This window comes from Polistes canadensis, unplaced genomic scaffold (genome assembly GCF_001313835.1).
Source record: "Polistes canadensis isolate GaletaPanama2010 unplaced genomic scaffold, ASM131383v1 scaffold_192, whole genome shotgun sequence".
Classification (NCBI taxonomy): domain Eukaryota; kingdom Metazoa; phylum Arthropoda; class Insecta; order Hymenoptera; family Vespidae; genus Polistes; species Polistes canadensis.
The window spans coordinates 191,724-215,957 of record NW_014569739.1 but is presented as its reverse complement, the minus strand read 5'-3'; the positions used below and the strand labels follow the sequence as shown (position 1 = coordinate 215,957).

General features: G+C 29.8%; 1 protein-coding gene across 6 annotated transcripts in view; it reads left to right on the top strand.

Moving 5' to 3' along the window:
* LOC106789587 (very low-density lipoprotein receptor-like) overlaps positions 1-24,234 on the top strand; it is a 31,015-nt gene that overhangs the window by 3,070 nt on the left and 3,711 nt on the right. For 3 of the 6 annotated variants that reach the window (XR_001382005.1, XM_014753930.1, XM_014753929.1), the window contains 11 exons: positions 4,142-4,267; positions 16,793-16,915; positions 19,405-19,527; positions 21,087-21,322; positions 21,403-21,607; positions 21,681-21,992; positions 22,067-22,367; positions 22,447-22,738; positions 22,819-23,299; positions 23,660-23,743; positions 23,922-24,187. Coding sequence is in view for 5 of the 6 variants with exons in the window: in XM_014753930.1 (XP_014609416.1) it covers positions 4,142-4,267; positions 16,793-16,915; positions 19,405-19,527; positions 21,087-21,322; positions 21,403-21,607; positions 21,681-21,992; positions 22,067-22,367; positions 22,447-22,738; positions 22,819-23,299; positions 23,660-23,743; positions 23,922-24,187 (2,549 nt within the window). In the remaining variant the exon portion in view is untranslated. Of the gene's footprint in view, positions 1-4,141; positions 4,268-16,792; positions 16,916-18,833; positions 18,954-19,404; positions 19,528-21,086; positions 21,323-21,402; positions 21,608-21,680; positions 21,993-22,066; positions 22,368-22,446; positions 22,739-22,818; positions 23,300-23,659; positions 23,744-23,921; positions 24,188-24,234 lie in introns of all 6 variants that reach the window. The other 3 variants (XM_014753931.1, XM_014753932.1, XM_014753933.1) reach the window with 3 other exon arrangements.

Below are 24,234 nucleotides of genomic sequence, written 5' to 3'. Positions count from 1 at the left end.
TTATTCTAAATTTTACACACATGCTTTATTTATGTTTATATAATAATAAATATTATTTTGAAATGTAGAGAGACATTGATCATTATAATTGTCTTGTTTATCCAAATACCAACGAATTTATTTTATTAATTTTTTTTAATCGTGCATAATCGAGTTTTAAGAGATAATTAATTATATCGAGAGTAGCTCGTATAAAACAAAACTCGTGATAAACAAATTAGAAATTCGTTTCGTGCGTTAATCCCCGTGTTTATCCAAAATTCGTCAAACTTTTCGACGTTTGTCAAGCACCACATTTTTATTCCTTTTTATCGTCATTTCCAATGAATTTAAAATTATCTGCGATGGATTGTAATCAGTTATTAAACAAACAAACAAATTTCTAGTATTATGACGATTCAAAGAATTCTAAATTTATCAGTTAGTATACTTTTCGTAAATGATCATTTTAAAATCATACGTAAAATATTACTATCTCTTTTCCAACATTTTCGATAAGTCGTGTTTATAAAACATTTTTAATTTTATTCGCCTAAGTTTTCTTTTTCCATAAGATTTTTTTTAGGTCAACTATTTTTCGCAAGATTTGCTGAATCCGCGTTACGGAAGTCAGATAAGACGAAGGACGTTACTCGTGATTCGAAAGTGCATACGCAAGATTTTTTTCAATTAATCGATCTATCGTGAACTATGATCAAAGTTTAATCGTAATATCGGGAAGTATTCGTCGAATCAAAGCTGGATACTTTTTAACGAGAGATTATTTTACATTTCTGCGCATATTTAGAAATAAATAAATTACGTTACTAACATGATTCAGTAATTCGAGAAACGATTAGGATAAAACGCAATACAAACATTCGATCGGCGTTTCAATCGTTTCGATTTTTTTTTAATTGTTTATCAAATATTATATTACATGAGAATATATTATTTTTTGAAATCAAATCATACATGCATAATAATCATTCTTTAAAATGTATCGTATTTCAACGAGATTTTATATTTATTTACCATTTTATTTGATTATCGAATTAAATTTATTGATTATACTTACTGCGTATAGTTTCTCTATGCCTTTCTCTCTCTTTAATGATAAACAATTTAAATGAAGAGTGACAATTGGAGAAGAAGGAAAAGGGGTGAAGGCAAGGGAGAAAATAAACATATAAACACAAATAGTATAGACAAAACAATAGCTAGACGATTACTAACGATCAAAACAAGTTAATTGATATTTAACCCTTTATAATACTATGTCTTGCGAAGTAACACATTTAGACATGTGACGGTGATCAAGAAAGTCGTGTAATTTATTTGAAATATTAATAAATTTGCATATTACATTAGCACGTTATTATTAAATTCTACGATATTGTAAATGAATAATATTTTTTCAAACCAAGTATATAAACTCGCTTACTTTCTTTCCGTTCTTTAATAAAAGAAAAATAATTTTTAGATGATTCGAAACTTAAATCACTTTTATCATCACTCACTCGTTATTGTATTTTTTTTATCTTTTCATTTATTTTATCGACATAATGACATCAATTTGATTTTTATTTCAATATCTAGAGTTTTTAAAAATATTTTTCTTTCTTTTTTTAAATATAATTTATGCTTAAAATTAGTTTTAAGTGTAATTACACTAGTATACTCAACCTTTTCTTGCAACACAATATTCTTAAAAGATGGTCTACAAATTGCAACGGCTCTTTTATAACACAATATTTTTATAACACGGTTTCCACACATATAGCATGACTTAATAAATTTGGGCATTCTCATATAGCATGAATGTTAGATATAAAAATTACACACACGCTTATATGTATATATATATATATATATATATATTTTTTTATTATATAATTCTGTGTTGTAGTTGTGAATAAAAATTGGGTTGGTTTCAAAGGATTAAGCTTGACGTTATACAACTATAATAAAATGAAAAAGTATATATACACGTCCGTTTTACCTTCAACATGGAAATTTTACATTTTCACAAAAATATTCTCGAAAAAAAAAAGAAAAGAAAAAATGAAAACTTTAGTCGTTGACATTGATAGATATTTCAAGTTTCTTCTTCGAATTACATTCAATAATGCGATTACTTGAAGATATTAGAATTTTCTCAGAAATAACTACGAAACCAGAATTTATTTAAATTCGATGAACCGAAACTTTAATTATGCGGAAGTTAACATATTTCTTTGTCTTTCTTTACGCACCATCAATTATCTGCTAATTATCAACTCAACGGGATAATGGATTTAAAAGTTTTTAAGTAATTTTACAATATGTAATTATTCTCTTTCGATATTAAAAAAAGAAAAGAAATTAACGTAATCGATTCTGAAAGAATTTACCTACAAACTTTAGGGTCCACCCTATCACGAATTTCTTTATATATATAAAATATTAACAGATAGTATCTATATATTATATCTATTGATTTACTGAGATTCGATATAAAGTATACGAAGTATGCACTTTACTTTCTAGTAAGACGAACTACACATTCTTTTTTAACTTTTTGTGTTTTTTATCATGTCTCATGTTTTTCTGTTTTGCTAGACAACTTCAAGAAACTTACTATGCATTTAATAATCTATAATAATATATGTATACTTATAGGAAAATATTGATAATGAAAAAAATATAAAAATAATAACTGAAAAAGTAGGTTCTCTGACTATCTTGGAGTATTAAATTTTTAATAGAACACGATGTTATAAAGTTATAAAGCTTCCTCGTGTTGGATAATAATTTGATTATGTTCTCGAAAGCTTCTTGAAGTTTTGGCGAATCGAGAAAGAGTGAAAAATAGGGAAGGGAAAAAGCAAGTTACTTTGAGACAAGATCGTGTATCTTCGATGAAACTTCGACGGATACGAAAGACGACATTAATCGTGTGGCTCGTTCATTAATTCTCTTTTTGCTTGAAATACTAATGGCGTCCTTGCTATATCACGTGTTCTTAATATTTCAACAATAATCGTTTTTCATGCTCGAGTTAAGGTTTCTTCTCTCTTAACCGTTTTAGTGCCAAGGGTTTTTAAAAATCCGTGTTGGATTGTGTCATGCAGCGCGATAGCGCTTCGTTCATTTATCTGCAAGAAATGCTGGATCGTCGCGATCGCGCTGCTCATTCGCTACATTCGGAATTGATAATAAAACGGTTAAGATATGTGTAATAGAAGATATATTAGATAGATTAGAATTACTATTAAATCGTGTATTAGAGTTGTATGAATAAATTAATTCTGTTTAAATTCCATCTTTTTCATATCTAATTAAAAAATAATACATTTTTTTTTTTTTAAATATTATATGTATATATGTGTGTGTATATATGTAGACACGAATTTATGACGCGGATTTTTATTACCTTTAAAATGATGTATTACAGGGTTGAAAGTAGCACTTAAAATTTCAAAACAGGGATAGCTGGAATGCAAGAGATTGAACATAAAATTTTATAAATATCTATTGATTTTCAATTTTCTCTTCGACATTTAAATGGATGCGTTTTTATTTAATTTTTTTTTTTCTCAAAATAAAAATTACCTATAATAGAGAGCTAGATGGTAAATTTAAAAATTAACCCACTGAACATGTGTGCATGACATATATTTCAAATATAAATAGAAGAATATTAAATATTTAATTTTAATGTGTGAACCAAAATGTCTTACTTACATTAGTTGATTTAAAAAAAGAAATAGTATAGAGATTATTAATTTTTAATAATAATTGATTACAGAAACTTTTAGTCCAGCCAGTATTTATATTTTTATGTATATATTATGTTGTTGATCACTTTAATAACATTGCATAGCGAGAATCAGTAAAGAAATAATTGCCAAATTTATTTCGGATATTTTGAAACACCAAGTTTGTTACACTAAGTGGCATATCATCAATGTGTATGAGTAATAGAGAGAATGCACATATAACTATCTATGTATCCATATACATATACATACATCGATCGTATACTAAAGGTACATAAACGTCGTAAACTGGAGGAGAGAATCTCTAGCAACGAAGATATTATAGTAGATATTCCCACGAAAGAGAGAGATAGAAAGATAGAGAGACTGGTTCTGATATTTTTGTCATTTCTCGCCAACAGGTAAACCGGCTTGTCCATTAATACAATTTCGCTGTGCGAACGGCAGATGTATACCTCCGACTTGGGTTTGCGACAAAACTGACGACTGTACGGATAATTCTGATGAGGATCCTGAAAAATGCAAAGGTAAGAATAACAAACCAACAAATTATGAATTAATATTATACATAAGAATATTTTTTACTATGAATACAAAACAAGTCCAAAGTTCCCAGTTGGGCTGATAATTCGTAGACGATTTCCAAAATTAACTACTCCGTGTTTAGACTATCTTAAATAATTTTAGACGATCTTTTCAGATTATAACTAAGTTTCTAAATGTGTAATTTTACTACCTACAAAGTTAAAGTATGGTCTATATAATGCCTCGAAAGAAGAGAAATTTATTTTTAAAATCATCCTGTATTATTTTCGTTTCTATTTGAATTATATATTAACAAATTTTTAAAGATTTATTCCAAAGTAATATTCAGCATCATTTGTAGCATGTGCTGTAAATGTAAGTTGAAGTTTATTTGAAAAATACTATTTCGAGAAAGGGTTAATTGGAAATCGTTTTCTATATTACCAATGGCATAAAGGATTCGATTTATTATTTATTTTTAATTGGTTACTTAGAAATATTTAAATTTGACTTACATTAACCAACATTGGCACTGGAGCCAATGACGTTGCTCTGGCTATGTTACCTTTTGCCGTATTTAAAGGGTCACCGAACATTACTCTTTCCTGTTGATGCACTTATGCACATTTACAGTGAACGTATGCACGTATGTGTAAAACATGCATGTACGTGTATTTATTTCTATCAAAAATCACTAGGTACGAAGCCAAGAGTATCGATGCCAGCGAACGAAAGAAGAACAACGAATTTTTTTTATCTTATCTAAAGATTTATTTATGATGATTTATGTTATATATATATTCGTTATTATTTCAATTAATAGATAGTTCGGAACAGATAGATGGATACATTTAACAAGTAGGATTGCTATTAAAGACAAATGTTAAATCAAGTAAATTTCATCGTCGATCAATTGACATAATCACAGCTTTGATTAGCTTTGGCTTATTGCAGAGCTGCATTAGATATTCACATAAATGTGTATTTATGTATAGTATCTGTTTAGACATCATCGACGATTGATATTGCATTTAATCATTACGATTTAATCGAATTTTTATATTTTTGGTTATTATTATACGTATGAATTATTTTTCATACAAGCTTTACAAATATTCTATCTACGCAGAACAAAATCCAACGATAATAATTAAGTTCCCTTCTTTTATATTTTTTCTTCAATTTTTTTTTCTCTCATTCGTTTAAAAGAATTAGAAACCAGATTGGACTGTTCGCATGTTGTTGAAAAATTCAGAAGGTTCTAATCTCGATAAATATATGATTGTATGTCTTTTATGCAAGAACCAGTTGTCCTTGTTGGTATAATTTTCTTCGACGTTACAACAAAATCTTGCACCTTCCGTCTTGGATTGGTTTATTCGACATGATTTTTCCTCTTTTTTTTCCTTTTTTTTTTCTTTTTATAAAAAAAATGAAATATTCCAGAGCGATAGTAAGTAAATACTTGCTAAGTGTGTTTGGTATCCCTCCTTGGTATAATATAAGTACGTACGCGATTGCAACATATTGATAATTATGGTTTTACGAATGACCTCGATCCAGGATATCCTGGGAGACTTTAAATGTAAGTAAGAAGAATTATGGCAACTAGGAAGAAAATCAAATGAGGAAGAAACAAGGAATGACCAACGCCGTCTATCGATCATCAAATCGTTGCAATCTTTTGACGATCAACTCGATATCTCGGATTATCAAGATCGCCTAATTAAATATGGAAGATCGCCTAGGAAAAGCAACGTAATAATTCTAATTACGTGCTGTTTCTATTTTCTTCTTTTTTTTTCTTTTTTTTTCCCCCTCGTATCCAGTTATTTTTATTTTTCGACTCTCTCAAACAACCGGAAAACCGCACTTAAACGTTAAAATTCATTGCGTGGTAGGTAATCATCAGGGAAAGCGAAACTCGGTGCTTTTTACCTTCCTTTCTTTCTTTCTTTCTTTTTTTATTCATATTATATAGAACAACAAGAAAATTAAATAATAATAATAATAAAATAAAGAAAAAAGACCAATTCTAAGAATAATATTAGATAACCAAGAAATTACATGCCGTGTTTATAACTTATCTCTATTGATTAAAAATGACACGAACTTTCTTGGTTTCTTGATATCTAATTGAGAGAACATTTGCATACATTAGTGCAACGATATCTATTTGAATAGTAAATAAATGAATGCAAGAGTATCGATGAGAAGGCCATCGAGATCGGAGAACTTTATTGGCGTGGCAGTTTTCATTTTAAAAATGACAGACCGATTAGAATCTTTATCACAACTTCAAACGTCAAATCTAGAACGATCTTTGCGAAAAATCTGACGATACTGAAGATAGGAAAAGGTACTATAGATAGGGAAAGAGAGAAAGAAAGAGAGAGAGAATAAGAGAGAAAAAATACTACACGTGAGTACATCAAAAAGGTATCTGCTATAATACATCACGTTATCTTGCTAAAGCGAACGTGCATAGTGCACACTCGTGTATTTTCAAACGTATACGAACAAAATCTAAAGCTGGGATCAGTGTATCGGGTTATTACCAACGATTCACTCTTTCTCTCTCTCTCTCTCTCCATTTTTCGACATTTTTCAAAACATTTTATTTTATTATTTGAAAAAGCTTGGAATTAAACATCGTTACAAATCTTAACGATAATTGACGAGACAGTTTGATTGAAAATGTCCGTTAAAAAAATAAATAAAAGAATTAAAAAAAAATATGCAAAAATATGACTAAAAAGGACACAAAACGAGATTATCCGAACGACATGTCATACGAATAACGAATATAATTCTATTTCAAACAATGTATTATATATAGAATATGAAAATAGACAGTATTTCTTCCTCCATACATATATATATATATGTGTGTGTGTGTGTGTACGTGTATTAATTCGAAGCAATACGAATACTGAATATGGTATTATTTTCAAAATGTACAGATAACAAAAAGGATTTATTGAAATAATAAAACTAATGTAAAATTCAATCGAACTGATTGATGTATACTTACGAATTATTATCGTTGAAGAAAATATTCAGCAAATCTGTTCTTTTTTTGGATTCTGAAGACTATATTATGGTAATAGTCAAAGGAAAAATAAAATTAAATAATTGAGAAAGTAAAAAATATCTATGTTCAGGATTACTATTTAGAAATGTTTTTATAGTCCATAATATTTTGATCACAGGGTTAGTATCGTCGTAGAAGTTCAGAATGTAGTGCAAGGCCACGAATTCCACGAGCCATCAGTCTCGATCGTCGCAAAGAGGAACGAAGCAGTTTGGAACGTTCCTTCTTTCTTTTGCAGTCTCTTTATCTCTTTTTATCTTCCTTACTGGAATCTTCTTCCTTTTCTTTATCTCGTTTTAGTTGTATATATGTATGTGGTGCGCGCACGTGTGTGTGTGTGTGTATAAGAGAAGATCTCGTTGAAGACAACAAACACAACAAGAACATACTACCATCATCTTCCAGATCTTCTTCTTCTTCATCATCTTCATCATCTTCTTCTTCTTCTTCTTCTTCTTCTTCTTCTTCTTCTTCTTCATCTTCATCCTCCTCGTGATCTACCTCATCTTTCTTTTTCTTTTTGGTCCCTTCGTCTTCGTCGTATCTTCCTCCCCTAAGGCTGTTGTAATTTATAGCGCAAGGCCTGCACCGATTGCATCAGTCGATGCAGACAAAGTAGCAAACGATGCCGAAGAGATGGGGAACAACCAATTCGGCGTTCTCTTCTTACATACACGTATATATACATTTACACAAATACATGTAACAACCATACATGGATATATAAATGTAAATGCATAGTCGGCGGGTGAGATACACAAGCATGTAATTACGGTGAAAGCCAGCCAGTGCTCGCTCTCCGATCATGGATGCCTCTTTTCCTCTATGGTAACCCTCATGATTCCTAACGCCAAAGATTTAGCCTCGACTTCAAGTCCGATGTTTATATTTCTCAATAGTACGAATAAGAACATTTTCTTTTTTTTACTTTTATCTCATATTTATTTTTTTGTTTATTTATATTTTTAATTATATCTTTAAAATTTCAAATTTAATTATCCCATTTTTATTTTGACGTTAATATATAATATTTATAATTTTAATTTCTCCGGTAAACGTTACTATCCATCTATTCGACAACGACGCTTATTAGATAGAAAAAAATTATAAAAATCAAGTAAAATCTCATTTAGAGTTATTTAATTTTCCGAGACCAGGTCAACCTTATTGAAAAACAAGAAACGTTCTGTGAACTCGACGCGGTAATTTGAGCGAGTCAATTATTTTCTTTTCTTTTTTTTTTTTGTTTCTTTGACTATATATCAAAATATCAAATCTAATAATCCCTGTTCTCTCTCTATATATATATATATATGCTATTTTTATTATTATTATTATTATTATTTATAATTTTAATCTATCTAATAAACGTTGTGTTATCCATTTGTTCTCTCAACGACTGTTGAACGACTATATATATCGAACGACGATTATTAAATTAAAAAAAAGACAATAAGAAAAGAAAAGACTCGTTCGAAATGTTTTCGTCCTGAGAGACCAGGTCAAGCTCATCGAAAAAACAAAAAGGTTCGCGTTCCCCGAACTCAGCGCGATAATTCGAACAGCTGCACTCTCGTACTGGGTGAACACAGCTGCTCTTCTTTCTATAAGTTTCGATAAAGGAAAAAAGGATCAGTTTCTAACGTTTATAAACGTGTTATATTACCGAAACGGAATCAAAAGTGTTACCGATTCTCCTTCCGTTCTCCTTCCGACATTTTTAAAGGCTTCCGGTTCGTCAAATGCACGCCTACGATACATTTTAATACTATGCTCCTCACGTAGGCGCAAAGTCTTAAATAAAAGAAGAGCCGGGTTTCGTCAGCATGTTACTGCGCATCACGATTCAACCTACCACCGCCTACCGCCATCTTTTAATACACCTATACTTACATAGTACAACTATGTATGTTAAAAGTATTACTGGACCACTTTTACCTCTAGCAAATAACTTTGCGTAATGTTAGAAAAGTAGTCGACGTGTTTTTTATTATAAAATACGAATTCTTTTACATTACACATATATCTGTGAGATATATTTTAATGTTAAATATTTTTCTTTTTATATCATTTTTTGCTAAACTTTTTTCAACGAACTTTGTTATTTATGAAACAATAATTATGATATTATTTTAAGTAATTTGTAATATTGAAAAATAAGCTTTTCTTTATCTCACGTAATATTTAAAAAAATTCATTAACAATAGAATTTTACTTTCTTTTCTTTATAAATACATGGAATGAAACATATTCAGTGGAATTCATTAAATTAGAAGAGGAAGATACAAAAATTGTATATAATTCTTATAAAAAATATTTCACAAAGATTCTATCCACAAATTTCATCTGTTCCAACTATCAAAGAACATAAATGATGTTTTCCGAGAACAATAAAAATCAAACACACATATACTCAATTCTTACATATAAACTCACACACAGTCACGTATAGAATTATTAAAAGAAAAGGAAAAAAGGACGTACATACATACGGTAGCGAAATTTTATATTTGAAACGTAACAGTAAATTTATCCATTCTCGAGAATAACCTACTCTTTTTGTCACGTTTGTTCTCCTGTGACAAAAATCGTCGACGTGTATATTTCAGTTGAAAGAAAATAAGGGGAAAAAAAATAACAAAGATAAATAAAATAAAATGAAAAAAAAGAAACTAGAATAAAATAAAATGAAAGAACATATAAATCAAATTAAAATGAGAATGAAATTAAAATATAATGCTCAGTATTATGCCCAATTTTGAAGTGAACAAATGAGTATTCGTTTAATCTGTGTGCATGCACTCGTAAAATTATTGTTATACGTTTGAAATATAATCTATGCGAATATATAACTTTTTTCTCGGAGATGGATCTTTTTCTCTTTCTCTTTTTTTTTTTGTTTATCTCTACACTTTTATTTGTTTCATTATCATTTAGATTTTCTTTCTATATCTATTAAAAAATATTTGCTTCTTCTTATCGATGATCCAAAAAGCTGAAATAAATTAATTAAGTTTATCATCATCATCATTATTATTATTATTATTATTATTATTATTATTATTATTTAAAATTTGTTTAAAAAACTTTGTCAAATGTTTCTTTTTTTCTATGAATGATCAAAAAAGTTAAAAATAATCAAAAATGTTTTAGAATAAAAAACCACGAAAAAGGAGATAATATAAGTGCACACTAATATAGAACACAAGCGTTAGTTTAAATAAAATTTACATTCCGACGGCATTTACTCGCTTAGAATTCATAATACTAATGGAGCTCGCGATTTACAAAATCTCTATGTTACGTAGTAGAATACAGTAGGTGTTTAGGGACGCAATAAATTCAAGCTAATTCGTGATATTACGGATGTTAAAGAGAAGGGAAATTTGTTATAACGAAAGAGAGAGAGAGAGAGAGAGAGAAACATTCTATCAAGTAACTACGTTTAATCAAATTTTGTTACCTAATTAACAAATAGCATTTAGCTTAAGTATGTGACGAAATGAGAAATGAACACCCCTTTTGAAATTATTTTGTCGAGACAATTGATAAATACATTTTTTTGTATCGTAATCATCGTTGTCATCTTTAAAGTAAAAAATAATAAATAAAAAGAAAAACTTAATAGAATTGGTATTAAAATTACAAAATAAATACTCAAATATATAATATAAGGGAACGTATTTACAGTGCCAGTGTTAAGAAAGTAAACGACTTATATTGTTGCAACGAGAAAAACATCTTCAAAGTTTTTGACGCGTTGTTTACAATTGTTGAAAATATTTGTATGACAACAAAAAGATTTTCGCTGTAGCATCCAACAGAAAGGAACGGTAACATTCAGAGAACTGTTTTTATACTTTTTATTGATACAAACTACTACCTTTCTTTGTGGTAAAATGGCCTGAAAACATAAAGGCAGGAGATATATATTAAATTTTCCTTTGAATAATATTTTATATTATTCTTTTTTTTTATTACTTCTCTTTCTCTGTTGTAGCACGTATTAAAGTTTTTCAACAGAAACTCAAACGATATTAACCGTTTTAGTGGCAGGGGTTTTTAAAAATTCGTGTCGGAAATTGTCATGCCAGCGCGATAGCGCTTTGTTCATTTGTCCTGCGAGTAATGCCAATCGTTCGCAATTTTTTTTCGTCGAAATATGAAGCGTTATATCAGGAATCATATCAGAAGCGTTACACTAAACACTCAAAAGTTCGCGAAATATTCGTAAAAAGTAATTACGAGAGCAAATTATGATATGACGACAATTTTCGCCACAGTACGCAAACAGCGCGATCGCGCTGCGTGCTGTTAAAACGGTTAATAAATTCAAATATCTACAAATTATAGATACTAAATAAGTTTTTTTTTAATTAGTCTCATTGCATTATAGTAGACGATAATAAATTTAGCACAATTGCGTCATATCGTCTATGTTCAGCCAAAAGTAACTAACTACGCTTTTGGCACAAAATAATTTATGTAGCTTACATTGCAATTTCATAAGCAACCTGGGATAAGTTCATTACTTATTATGTTACAGATAGAGAAAGCATTAACAAATAACATACTTTTTTCAAACTTGATTTTTCTCATGAGAAATTTGTAATAACTCAAATTAACATATATGTTAACTAAAGAATTTTAGCTGAACATAGACAATATATATATATTTTATATAATACATTCCAACGAGCTATTTTACTATACTTTTAAGAAAATCATTTAATAACGACAAGGCGACGTAATCTCTTAAAAGTGCATTGCCTTGGAGATGACAATAATTATGCTTATACCGAGTTATATACAATCCAGTTACATACACATATGTAATAACATCGCGTGGTTGAATACTAAAAGGATTAAAACATCTTCAATGGTGAATTAATAGCATTTTCGTATTTGTTCAATTCATCAAGAATAATCCTATTACCATGAACGAACGAAAGACCATTGAAGGTGAAACAATTGAATGATCAATCCTTTTTCCTTTTATTATTTTATTATTATTCGGGATATATATATATAGGTCAAAAGTTCTTAAATGATTTCTTTAAAAATCGATTATTCCTTTTCCAAAGGCTTTTTATACCAATTATATATTTTCTTTTTGTTTGTTTTTTTGTAAGTCATTATAAAACTACAAAGAACTTTTTGGCTTATGTAAAAACTTTAGACTAATCCAACCAACTATGTGTATACCATTGAGTCTACTTAAAACCATTCTAAACTTAATTTTTTGAACTCCTCAATTGATTTGTTCTAATTCACAAATTGTAGAACAATCCTGTTGGCTTTCACGAACTTAACGAAGATTGTTTTTTTTTTTCATAAAAAACTATTTGAAAAAATTCGAAGAAATAAAGAAATTGTTCTTACTCGAATTAATTTAACGCACTAGAAACGCACGGATATTTGTATCAGGTGCGTTCAAGATGCATTTGACACATATATGCATTTACTTAACGTACATATTCATATGTAAATCGAATTTATTCATATATACATATTATATACACATACACATATACATGAATAGGTATAGGTAGAAGTTTATAAAAGGAATATATACATAATTGCATACGTTGCACACGCAAGGTTCGTGGTTCGTTAATGGAGGCACGCTTGGAAAGAACATGCCGAGTTTCTGGCCTCCTAAAGAATCTCGTCCCGTATTACGCCTTTGATTAAAACTGATGGACTGTTGCCGAACGAACGAATGAACGGTCGTCTCGTTCGTTCCCTTTTCTTTATTACTTTCAACAACTTTTCGAATTCATATTTCTTTTCTTAATCTTTCTTAATAAACAATAAAATTCATAAACATAAATTTGATAAACAAACAAACAAACATATATATTATCAATTATTATCAAATCTTATAAACTTTTTTAAAGAAAATACATGTCAGTGCATGTATAGGGGTATGCATATATTTTATTAATTAGATAGTCTTTTTACACCGTGTTTAGTTCATATGTGTCGTATAATTTCTATGGCGAAGATAATTTCTAAATTCTTTTTTTTTTAGTATATAATTGATATAATGTATTTTTGAAATAGAATAATATAGCAGAGAAACTGCTTGTCCGTTTCTTTGTTCGCGTATACTTATCATATAAATTAATTATTTATAAATATGTCATTGCGCGCGCGAATGAGAGAAGTTTTATCGATCAATTTGTTTCTTTTATTATAATTCGATTAGTAGAAAAAGAAAAAAAGGATAATAAATGTTGGAATACTATGTATGTATGTATATACTTACGTCCGGAAGACTCTTGCTGTTAACGGAATTATAAATTACTTTAGATTGGACGTTTTAACGCTCAACGTCTCAGAAAATTTTCTACAAAAGGTAGAATGAAATTTAATTAGTGTTTCGCTTAATCGAGCGGCTATAAATTGAATTCTTTTATCATTATTTAAATTGACAGAATAAAGAAAATCATAGGAATGATTTATCAAACGCGGATAACAATTGAAATTAAACGCACATGAGATTCGATAAGAGCAGTAAAACAGAATTCTCTTTAGAAAAATTGAAGAATAAACGATTTATCGATGATCTTCAATTGATCTTTAAAACGTCTTTCCGCATTATTATCATTTCTCCGCAGTTTAAGAATTTTTTAGCCGATTTACAAATAGGAATCATCATTATCGACTGACACCAATATTTATCGCCTTGTCATTTTTATTTCACACAATTGTTATCATCATTTGTGAATAAAATCATCATCGAGATGACACATTCGATCGATTTTTAACAAATAAAAGAAAATTCTTTCCGATCGTAATTTATTTATCCAATTAATCTTGAACGATGATACTTTTAATAGGAATCAAAATTTCAGGTAATTAAATCTATTATATAATAAAAATGTAAACAACAAAATTAATCCAATTAAATTTTGTAGGAATCTCTACTATTTTATTAATGGTTTTGCTTTGTTCGTTAGATTCTAAAAGAATTATAGTTTTAACAAGGGAAAAAGATAGATAAATAAATAATAGCTATGTTGAATAATTAATATGCGAGATAAAGCGATTAGAATGAGTTTACAAATAAATAAGGTATAAAAAAAACGTGACTCCAATTAAAAATGTATTAGGATTAGTTCATGTGGAATAGCGCGTATTTTATAGATACTATATACAATGTTTTTATTAAATTTCCTGAAAACCTTAAGTGTTCGCCACTAGGGGACTTTTCCCCACAATGTACGTGAACGTATCCGGGCTCTCATCCTAAATAGGTAATCCAACCTCAATATCCATTGCTACGACGCGCCACGATGCACCAGAAAACTGGAGTATCTACTTGTAAACTTCATGCTTTTTATCTATTAACGATTAAAAACTTGCAACTCGATCTATTATCGATCGTCTAATATCCCCAATGACGTATTTAATGTTTTTTTTTCCTTCCGTTTTAACTTACTTTATGTACTTACTTTAAATATCATTAATATATAACAAGATAATTATAGCTCCTAACTCTTTTTTTTTTATATATAACATTTTTTTTTTCCAACCGTGCATCATATTTTATACAAAATCTGTGCATAAGTATATACGTCATATACGTATATATGAACGAGTAATCGATAGTTACCTCCATAGCTTCGAGATATCTTATGGCTGTCTTTCTAATGCTGATGTAATCTCACGTCGATTTTCACATTCTCCTTATTTCGAAAGTTAACAACAAAATTATATCAATCAAACAAAATTTATCACAATTAGGTATCACTAATTTCTCCCTATAAATTTGTTTAAAATTTAAATTATTTGTCTCGTCAATTTTTCTTGAAACTTAAGAATCGAAATAATTATCGTTGATATTTTGCTAACATTCAATGTAAATGTTGAAAAATAATGCTGATGTCAACGGAACCTATCTAATTACACGATTAAAGAAAAAAACGTGAGTTATTTTATTTATATTTATTTTTGTTGAATACGCAGGGTAGAAACATAGAATATTTTAGCGTGTTGCATTTCTTCGTCGATACAAATACATGCACACATATATACACACGCGCGCGGTCACACATTTATTCACATAAGCGCAGACACGTATCACGCGACTAACCCCCCCAATATACCTATCGTTGTGTTTGTGTAAAGGCCCATATATAGGGCCTCTTTCCTCAGGCGCAGGCTTACAGCATCCGCGACTTCTACCGCGAGCGAATCAAATCGTATTGTCTGTTTCGATCTCAGATTCGTCCCCCTTCGAAAAGGATTACCTTATACTTGGTGCTCTTATCGTGTTTTTTTTTCCATCCTTCGCGTTTACATATATTTCATATTTATAAATATATTTATAAATATTCATACATTGGTGGTGATATTTTTTTCTGAAAGGAAGTAGTAATCGCGAACAAAAGGAAATAAGTTTATCCTTCAAATCGTAGTGATTTTTTGTTACAACACACAAATTCTTATCAATCATAATAAAAATCTACATAACAATGATAGATTATTAGATCCTAACGTGTATGAATTTCAATCGGGAATAAATAAATAATTTAAAAAATATATAAAATAAGAAAGAAAGGGAGACGTGAAAGGATCGAATCAGAAGACTGGTGTTCCCTCGTTTTGTGGTGTGCACAAAAGTCAAGAAAAAGGAAGGAGAGGGACGCAAAAGTGGTCCATTCGTGAGAGAACACTGCATCATCGTGTTCTCTTAAGGGATACCGTTCGATCAAGAAAGATCGACGAGCGTCTAAAGAAACAGTCAGTCAGTCAGTCAGTCAGTCGATTATCGTTTAGAGAACGCCCGGTTTACTGTGTTACTGCTATTGGTTCGTTCACTGTGTGCTCGAGGAACTCGACTCGTGTAAAAAACTTGCTTCAGTCGGCGGACGATAATGAGTAGGAACGGAACGAGGATGGAAACTCGGAAGAGCTTTCATCGGTAGGAATAAGGATATCGTGATGCTGTACCATCGAATTACGAACTGGGATTAAAAATTGTGCTATTTTAAATTTTCAAGGGTTTATCGATAAAAATATTATTATTTAACAAACAAACCAAAAATACAACAACAAATTGGTTTGACGATAAGCTCGTTGGCCTCGTTGCGATCCGTTTAATTTTAAACATAAAAAAGAAGGGAAAACGAAAAATTGCTGAATCAGTTTGTATAGAAACTAGTGTGTATAGTTATAGAACAAAATACGGTGAACGCTTAAACGAATAGAAATAGAAATAAATACGCATACGTGCATATATAGACATACGTGCGGCAAGAGAAAAATAAACTTTTATCAATAATGGAGCCCTTCAAGAGCTCATGCTTCTTCTTCCACGATTCGACTGGTTCTACATGCACAAGGCTACTCTGGCTGCTATCGTTCATTGCGATCTTCGTTTCTACTATCGAGGTAGATCATCGTAACAGCCACCAATTTTCAGGTACAGATAATTGCAGCGAAAACGACTTCAAATGTAACAGTGGCAGATGCATACCTGGGTTATGGCATTGCGACGGGGAAAAGGATTGTGATGATGAATCCGATGAAGATCCTAATGTTTGCAGTGAGTTTTTATTCTTTTTTCAATCATATTATACTCCTTCATATTATCTTTAGTTTTTTAATTGATAATAGTAGAATCATACGATTTTATTTTTATTTCGCGAAGAATTTTGTTACGTAATTATTTTCTCTCCCTCTCTCTCTCTCTCTCTTTCTCTCTCTTTTATTTGAATTGTTTTTTAATACATGTATATATTATACTAACTTACATGTAATGAACGGTTCAAAGTACAAAAAGCTCATATGCATACTTAAGTATTGTATATCTTCTTTGAAACGAATTAATAGCATTAATGTATTACAACAATGATGATAAGTATTCATGCGAATATCGAAATGTATTTAAATTTCAATGGTAATTTAAAATGTAAAAATATACAATAGCCATACGCAAACCGCTAGCTTTATTTTTAATTATTTTTTTTATTGTTATATTAGTTATTTTTGTTAAATTAGGTTTTTCTTTTGGAATTATTTTATTCAAAATTCCGATACAAAATAAATCGATTAAAATTGGACAATTTGTGTAAATAACGTGATTATCCATAAAGAATGAGAGAGAGAGAAAAAAAGGGAAAGAGAGGTAAATGTCGAAATTTGAAAAGGATGTTGTTTTATTGGGATAGCATTACATTCAGTTTAAACAGGACACGAAAATCCTCTCGTATTTTATGGTAATTGTATCGGTTATTCTATCGGGAGCACCACCAATTCGAATTTGATCGTACTCTTCGTATTCTCGGGAATAAAATTCGTTTTTCCATTTTTATTTCTTTTTTTGTTATCTCTCTCTCTATCCCCCCTCCCTTGTTCTCTTTGCTCCCGTAAGTTTACGGTGTCCCCTCTCCTTAAAAAAAAAAAAGAAGAAGATCGATCAAGAAATTTGAAAACGTCGTCATTCGGAGTAGCACACGTTTCACGAATTTCTTGCGACGGTGACTGCGGTATGTGAAAGTGCAACTTTAACGACCGGTTTTACGCAGGTGAAGTAGCATACATACTTACGTATATACTATGTATACTGTCGTTGAAAAGTTACTAGATATAATCACAAATCTTTTTCAATGTATTTAATTATTTTTAAGTTATTATTTTTATCATTATATTCCGATAGTCTTATATATTTATAATGAAATATTATATGCAGAATTTTCGAAACTAAATTTTTTTCTGATTAAAAATAATTATTTAAAAAATATTGAAAAGAAACTGCTTGAAAATATTTATATAATATTGATTTTTAAAAATTCTTGAAAAAAATAAGTGAAATAAATATAATTTCATAAAAATTCTAATTCCCTCAAAGAGATTACACTTAAAATCAGTTCAAGCAATTTTAGAAGTGGTATTATTGTCGCGTTGATATAACATAATGGAGATCCTGTTTCTCGAACGGTTAATTTAATATTTCGTCAGCATAGTAAACTAACAGGCAACGTAATATAATATTTGAGTGTGTCGCATCGTTTTTTGCTAACGTTCGTGTGCTTATCCAAATGAAATTCAAAACAATGGAAATATATCCGAACATATATTTACTATTCTAATGCGAACTATCAAAGGTTAATGCGTATTTCGATGCACGTGTGAATATTACGGGAGCACAGAGAAATCGGGTAAAATATTTTATCAAATCGTTATATTATAATTCTTATACAATTTTTGAATCAAATTTGTTATCTTAAAATCATCACCAACACACAAAGATAATCAATTAGTATGAAATGAATATTGGCGTAAGTATGATTAATATCTTAAAAGTATTATCATGTAGATTATCTCTTTATTCTGATACATATACATTTCATTTATTACGTTTTCACATTGACATTGCTAATATCGTATTTGACTTTCAAAAGAAAGTCATTGAAGACGCGCATGAATTAACTTAAATAAAATTGAATGTGACGCACGAAAAGAGCCACGGGTGTGCAGAGAGAACGAATTCCAATGCAATCCAGGAGAATGCATTCCAAATAGTTGGGTATGCGATCATCAAAACGATTGTCATGACAGTTCCGATGAAAAACATTGTAATAGTAAGTTATACGTCTAAAAAAACATTTTATCTTAGGATAGAAAAGCACTGGAAGAAAAACATGGAAGAGAATAGAGGAAAGAAATCAATGCTTGGGAAGAACAGAACGAGAGACAGATATAATTATTATCTTATAAGCGTACAAATACCATTTCTCGCGTATTTAAGATTTCTGAAAGAAAATCATAAGTATAAATATATTATATTAAAAAAAAAAAAAAAATGATGCTGCAAATTAGAAAAAAGAGATTAAACTCAACGACAAATTTGAATTGACGAAAGCGCACCATTTTGGTAGAAGAAGACAAATTTTTAAATAAGAAAAATAAGGCGGAGGCAAAATGACGTTACTAAAAAACTAAGTTCCGTGGGTGATGCGTATGCAATTGAAATCACGGTTACCGAATATGCAACATGTAAACTTCGTGAAATTTATTGTTGTCACCTTTCAGGATTGAAGAATTGCACCGCGGAACAATTTACTTGTCGTTCGGGAAATGGCGAGTGCGTGGCATTAACATGGATGTGCGACGAGAATCCAGACTGTTCGGATGGTTCGGACGAAGCTGAATGCAGTAAGCATTCGCACGTGGGCCATGCTTTTTATATTTATATTAGTTGTTGTTTCTTTCTCACTCTCTACTCGATTCACCCCATCCTCCATCCCTCTTGCTGTGCACCTTTCTATTTCTATTTCTATTTCTATTTCTATTTCTATTTCTATTTCTATTTATCTCTCTCTGTTTCATGTAGTTGTCCTATATATGTGCATGTTTATATATATTCGGGTTGGCAGCTTTGCAACCGTTGCACGTTACACGTTGCATGATAATTAACGTTTGTTGTAGATATCGCGAGTGAACGTTATTTTTATTTTTTTTTTTTTTTTTTTTTTTAATTTTTTTTTTTTTATATATTCATTTTAGATTTATCATATTTATATTTTTAATATTCATATTATATTCACAGAGACATTAAAGCGGGGTCGTTAATAAAAGGCGTTTTTTTACCAGTGAATTTTTTTTTTTTTTTTTTTTTTTTAAACTTTTTTTTTAGTACCATGGATGCGTTTCAACAGGTCCCTTTAGTGTAATTTACATGCAAACAAGATCGTGCGCTGTTTTATACTTTCGAGTTTCATAAAGACGCGTTTTTTCTTTCTCTCTTTCTCTCTCCCTCTCTCTTCCTCCCTTTTTCTCTGTCTCTCTCTCTACCCTTTTCGTTTTTTTTAATTTTTTTTTTCCTTTTAGTCGCGTAACAAGCGTGTATGTATCAAGAGGTTGGAAGTAAGTACTTTTTTTTTTCTTTCTTTCTTTCTTTCTTCCCTTTTATTCTCTGGAGACTCTTATTTTATTTTTCGATTTTACCGTTGGTAATTCTTTCGAATAATCGACCGCATGCAGCCTTAATATTTTTACTACGCGTTTTCCCGAATATCTTCTTCTATCCTAATAGTCTGTGAAAGAAACAAATTATTTTGTTTTTCAACTGTGAAGATATTTATTTAAGATTCATGTTTTTATTTTATTTTATTTTTTTTTTAACTGAGAAAGTTTATTTTTCATGGAATTTTTTATTATTATATTTTTGTAATGATATTTGATGCTATATTTAATTTAATGATACATAACGTATGCTAGAGATTTGCATCATATAATTAAATTAATATTGAATATTCGATTGATTATATTGTATATAGAATTATCGAATATTAATTCTCTATGTAGAAATTCTTACCCACATATTTGATACATGTTATGCATAAGTTATATTGCTTACAGCATCATTCGATCTCTCGTTTCATTTCAAATTATACGCATCGTTCAGATATACATATATGTATATGCATTTTTTGCTTATCATTCTTTTTATTTATATTTGTACAATCTGATTTCTTTCCTTCTTCTCTTTTAATTTGTTATTTAATATTTGTTTAGATAAAGTTCAGTTTGTTATGTCAGTTATATCAAATAAGTTTAAGTTATTGATAATATATATTGAACAATTATGTTTTTACTGTCACGTATTTGTCAATGAATTAAATAATTTAAAATATTGTACTTATAATTTAATAAAATATTTTTTAATCTTTCATTTATGTTTGTATATATACTTACTAAATTTATTATCTCAGATGATACTTGTCGATCGGATGAGTTTACCTGTGCAAATAAGCATTGCATTCAACTCCATTGGGTCTGTGATCATGATGATGATTGCGGAGATGGCAGTGATGAAAAATACTGTAGTCCAACTACCTGCAATCCTGCAACAGATTTTGCTTGTTCAGACAACTACTGTATTACAGCAAAGTGGAGATGCGATGGTGATTATGATTGTCCTAATCATTCTGATGAGATGGATTGCAAGGTACAACTTGAAATCTCTTTTAATGAAATATAATGGTATATATTTTATACATAATATAATAAATTATTTATTTTTTCAAGGGAAAAAATCAGGGACAGAGGGCAAGCCATTGCGATAAGAGAGAATTTGATTGTGATGATGGTGTTACTTGCATACATCAAACATGGGTATGCGATGGGGATAAAGACTGTTCAAACGGTGCAGACGAATCACCACTAAGATGTCATAACATCACTTGTAGAGCTGATCAATTCCAATGCGAAGATCGACGTACCTGTATACCAGGTAATGTATAAAATACAAATAAAAAAATTGAATGTTTTATTTATAATAATAATACTCAATTTGATATGTTTAGGTCACTTGTACTGCAATGGCAAAGCTGAATGTTCAGATGGAAGTGATGAAAAGAATTGTTCAATAAAAGCTCCTGTATGCGATCCAATGACACAATTTGAATGCAGTGAAGCTTCGTGTATTCCTCTTAAAAGTGTGTGTGATAAGAAAATGGATTGTATCAATTGGGAAGATGAACGTGTTGAACTTTGCGGTGTAGATGAATGTGACAAAGATAATGGTGGATGTTCACAAATATGTATTGATCTTCCCATTGGCTATCGTTGCGATTGTAAACCAGGATACAAATTGATCGACAATCGAACCTGCGATGGTAAGAAAAATAATTAAATGAATAAATACGTATTTATAGAAAGATAATAATAAATAAAAATGTTTATATTATAGATATCGATGAATGCTTAGAGCCAGGAAGTTGTTCACAATTTTGTCAAAACGAAAAAGGAACATTTAAATGTAATTGTGCTCTTGGTTACTTGAAAGATCCTAAAAATTTAACTCGTTGTAAGGCAGCAGAAGGACATGCGAGTCTTCTTTTTACTAGAAGACATGATATTAGAAAAGTAGCTTTGGATCGTCAAGAAATGACGGCGATTGTCAATAATACAAAAATGGCAACAGCTTTGGACTTTGTTTTTCGAACGGGAATGATATTTTGGAGCGATATTACAGAAAGAAAAATTTATAAGTAAGTTTATGAATATTTCTTTTTTCTCTTTTTATCATATCATCACAGAATATCTATTAAATTTCAAAATGATTTTTAGAGCACCGATAGATGAAGGAAATGACCGTACAGTTGTAATAGAAGATGATTTAACCACGTCAGATGGATTAGCAGTAGATTGGATATATAGTCATATATATTGGACTGATTCTGGAAAAGATACTATAGAATTAGCTAATTTCGAAGGAAATATGAGAAAAACTCTCATCAAAGATCACATACAAGAACCGCGAGCTATCGCCTTAAATCCCTTAGACGGTTGGATGTTTTGGACTGATTGGAGTGACGAAGCTCGTATAGAAAGAGCTGGTATGGATGGTTCTCACCGTTCAGTAAGTATTTCTATTTAAATAGTACTCTGTTTTGATGATTGATATATTAATGACATGATATATTAATGAAATTTTACCAGATTATTGTTGGACATGATATAAAATGGCCAAATGGATTGACTCTAGATCTAATTGGTAAAAAAGTATATTGGGTAGATGCTAAACTTAACTTTATAGCATCTTGTAATTATGACGGTTCAGGAAGAAGAACAGTTTTATTTTCTCCTGCGATGTTAAGACATCCGTTCAGTATTACAACATTTGAAGATTATGTTTATTGGACAGATTGGGATAAAGAAACGATATTTAAAGTTAACAAATTTACTGGTAAAGATGTAGAGTCTGTTACATCAGTAAAATCGCCTCAGCAACCAATGGTGGTACATGTGTATCATCCATATAGACAACCTGACGGAATGAATCAATGTCAGTCTGTCAATGGTCATTGCAGTCATTTGTGTTTGCCTGCACCTAAAATTAATTCTAGATCACCGCTTCTAAGTTGTGCATGTCCGGATGGACTGAGGCTGTTACCTGATGGATTGATGTGTGTAGAAAATGGTAAGTGATATAAACATTTAATCCATAGTCGTTAATCTGTATTGAATGTTTTACATGAAGTAGCATGAATCAATTACTTTGATAAATGAAAAAAAAAATTGCATGATTATGAAGATAGTAAAAATCTATAATGCAAATAATGCAAGTTCATTAGAAATCGTTTTATTGCTATTTATTATTATGTATATTATTTTATGAATGATATATTTACTATAGTATTTAAAAAAAAAAACTATAAGAGACCGAAATGAATTTGAAATTTTATTAAGTTTCTGAAAACAAGTTTTTTTATTTATTTCATTTATATCTGTTTTATTATATTCATTTGCATTACTGTTGCATGAATATGGAATATTACAGTAACTACTACTGTAGCACCAACAACACAAGAAAATGCTAAACTATTTAAAAGGCTTGAACCGCTGAACATTTCAACAACTGTTCGTAAGTATATCTTGCATGCTCATCAATAGCTTTTTAAATTGTATTATCATTGTTAAGTATATATCACATTCTCGTATTATTAATGATATAAATTATATCTTTTTATTTTTGTTTGTAATAAAAACAATTTTTTGTTAATGTACTTCATATTTTAATTTTGCGAATATATTACTCCTAGATCCAATAACCTCGATGGATAGTGGAAAAAATAATTCTACAAGTGAATCAACAGACCCTGGTCTAGTTGCTGGTGTTGTCATAGGCGTGGTATCATTAGGCCTATTAGTACTTGCATTAGTGGCAGTATTGTGCTATAGGCATTATCTTCATCGTAATGTTACAAGTATGAACTTCGACAACCCTGTATATAGAAAAACTACCGAAGATCAGTTTAGTCTCGAAAAGAACAGATTTCCCCTTCCTGCTGCTACAGTTGGAGAGGAGGTAGATATATATATATTTATTTAATTATTCATTTATTATTATTAAGA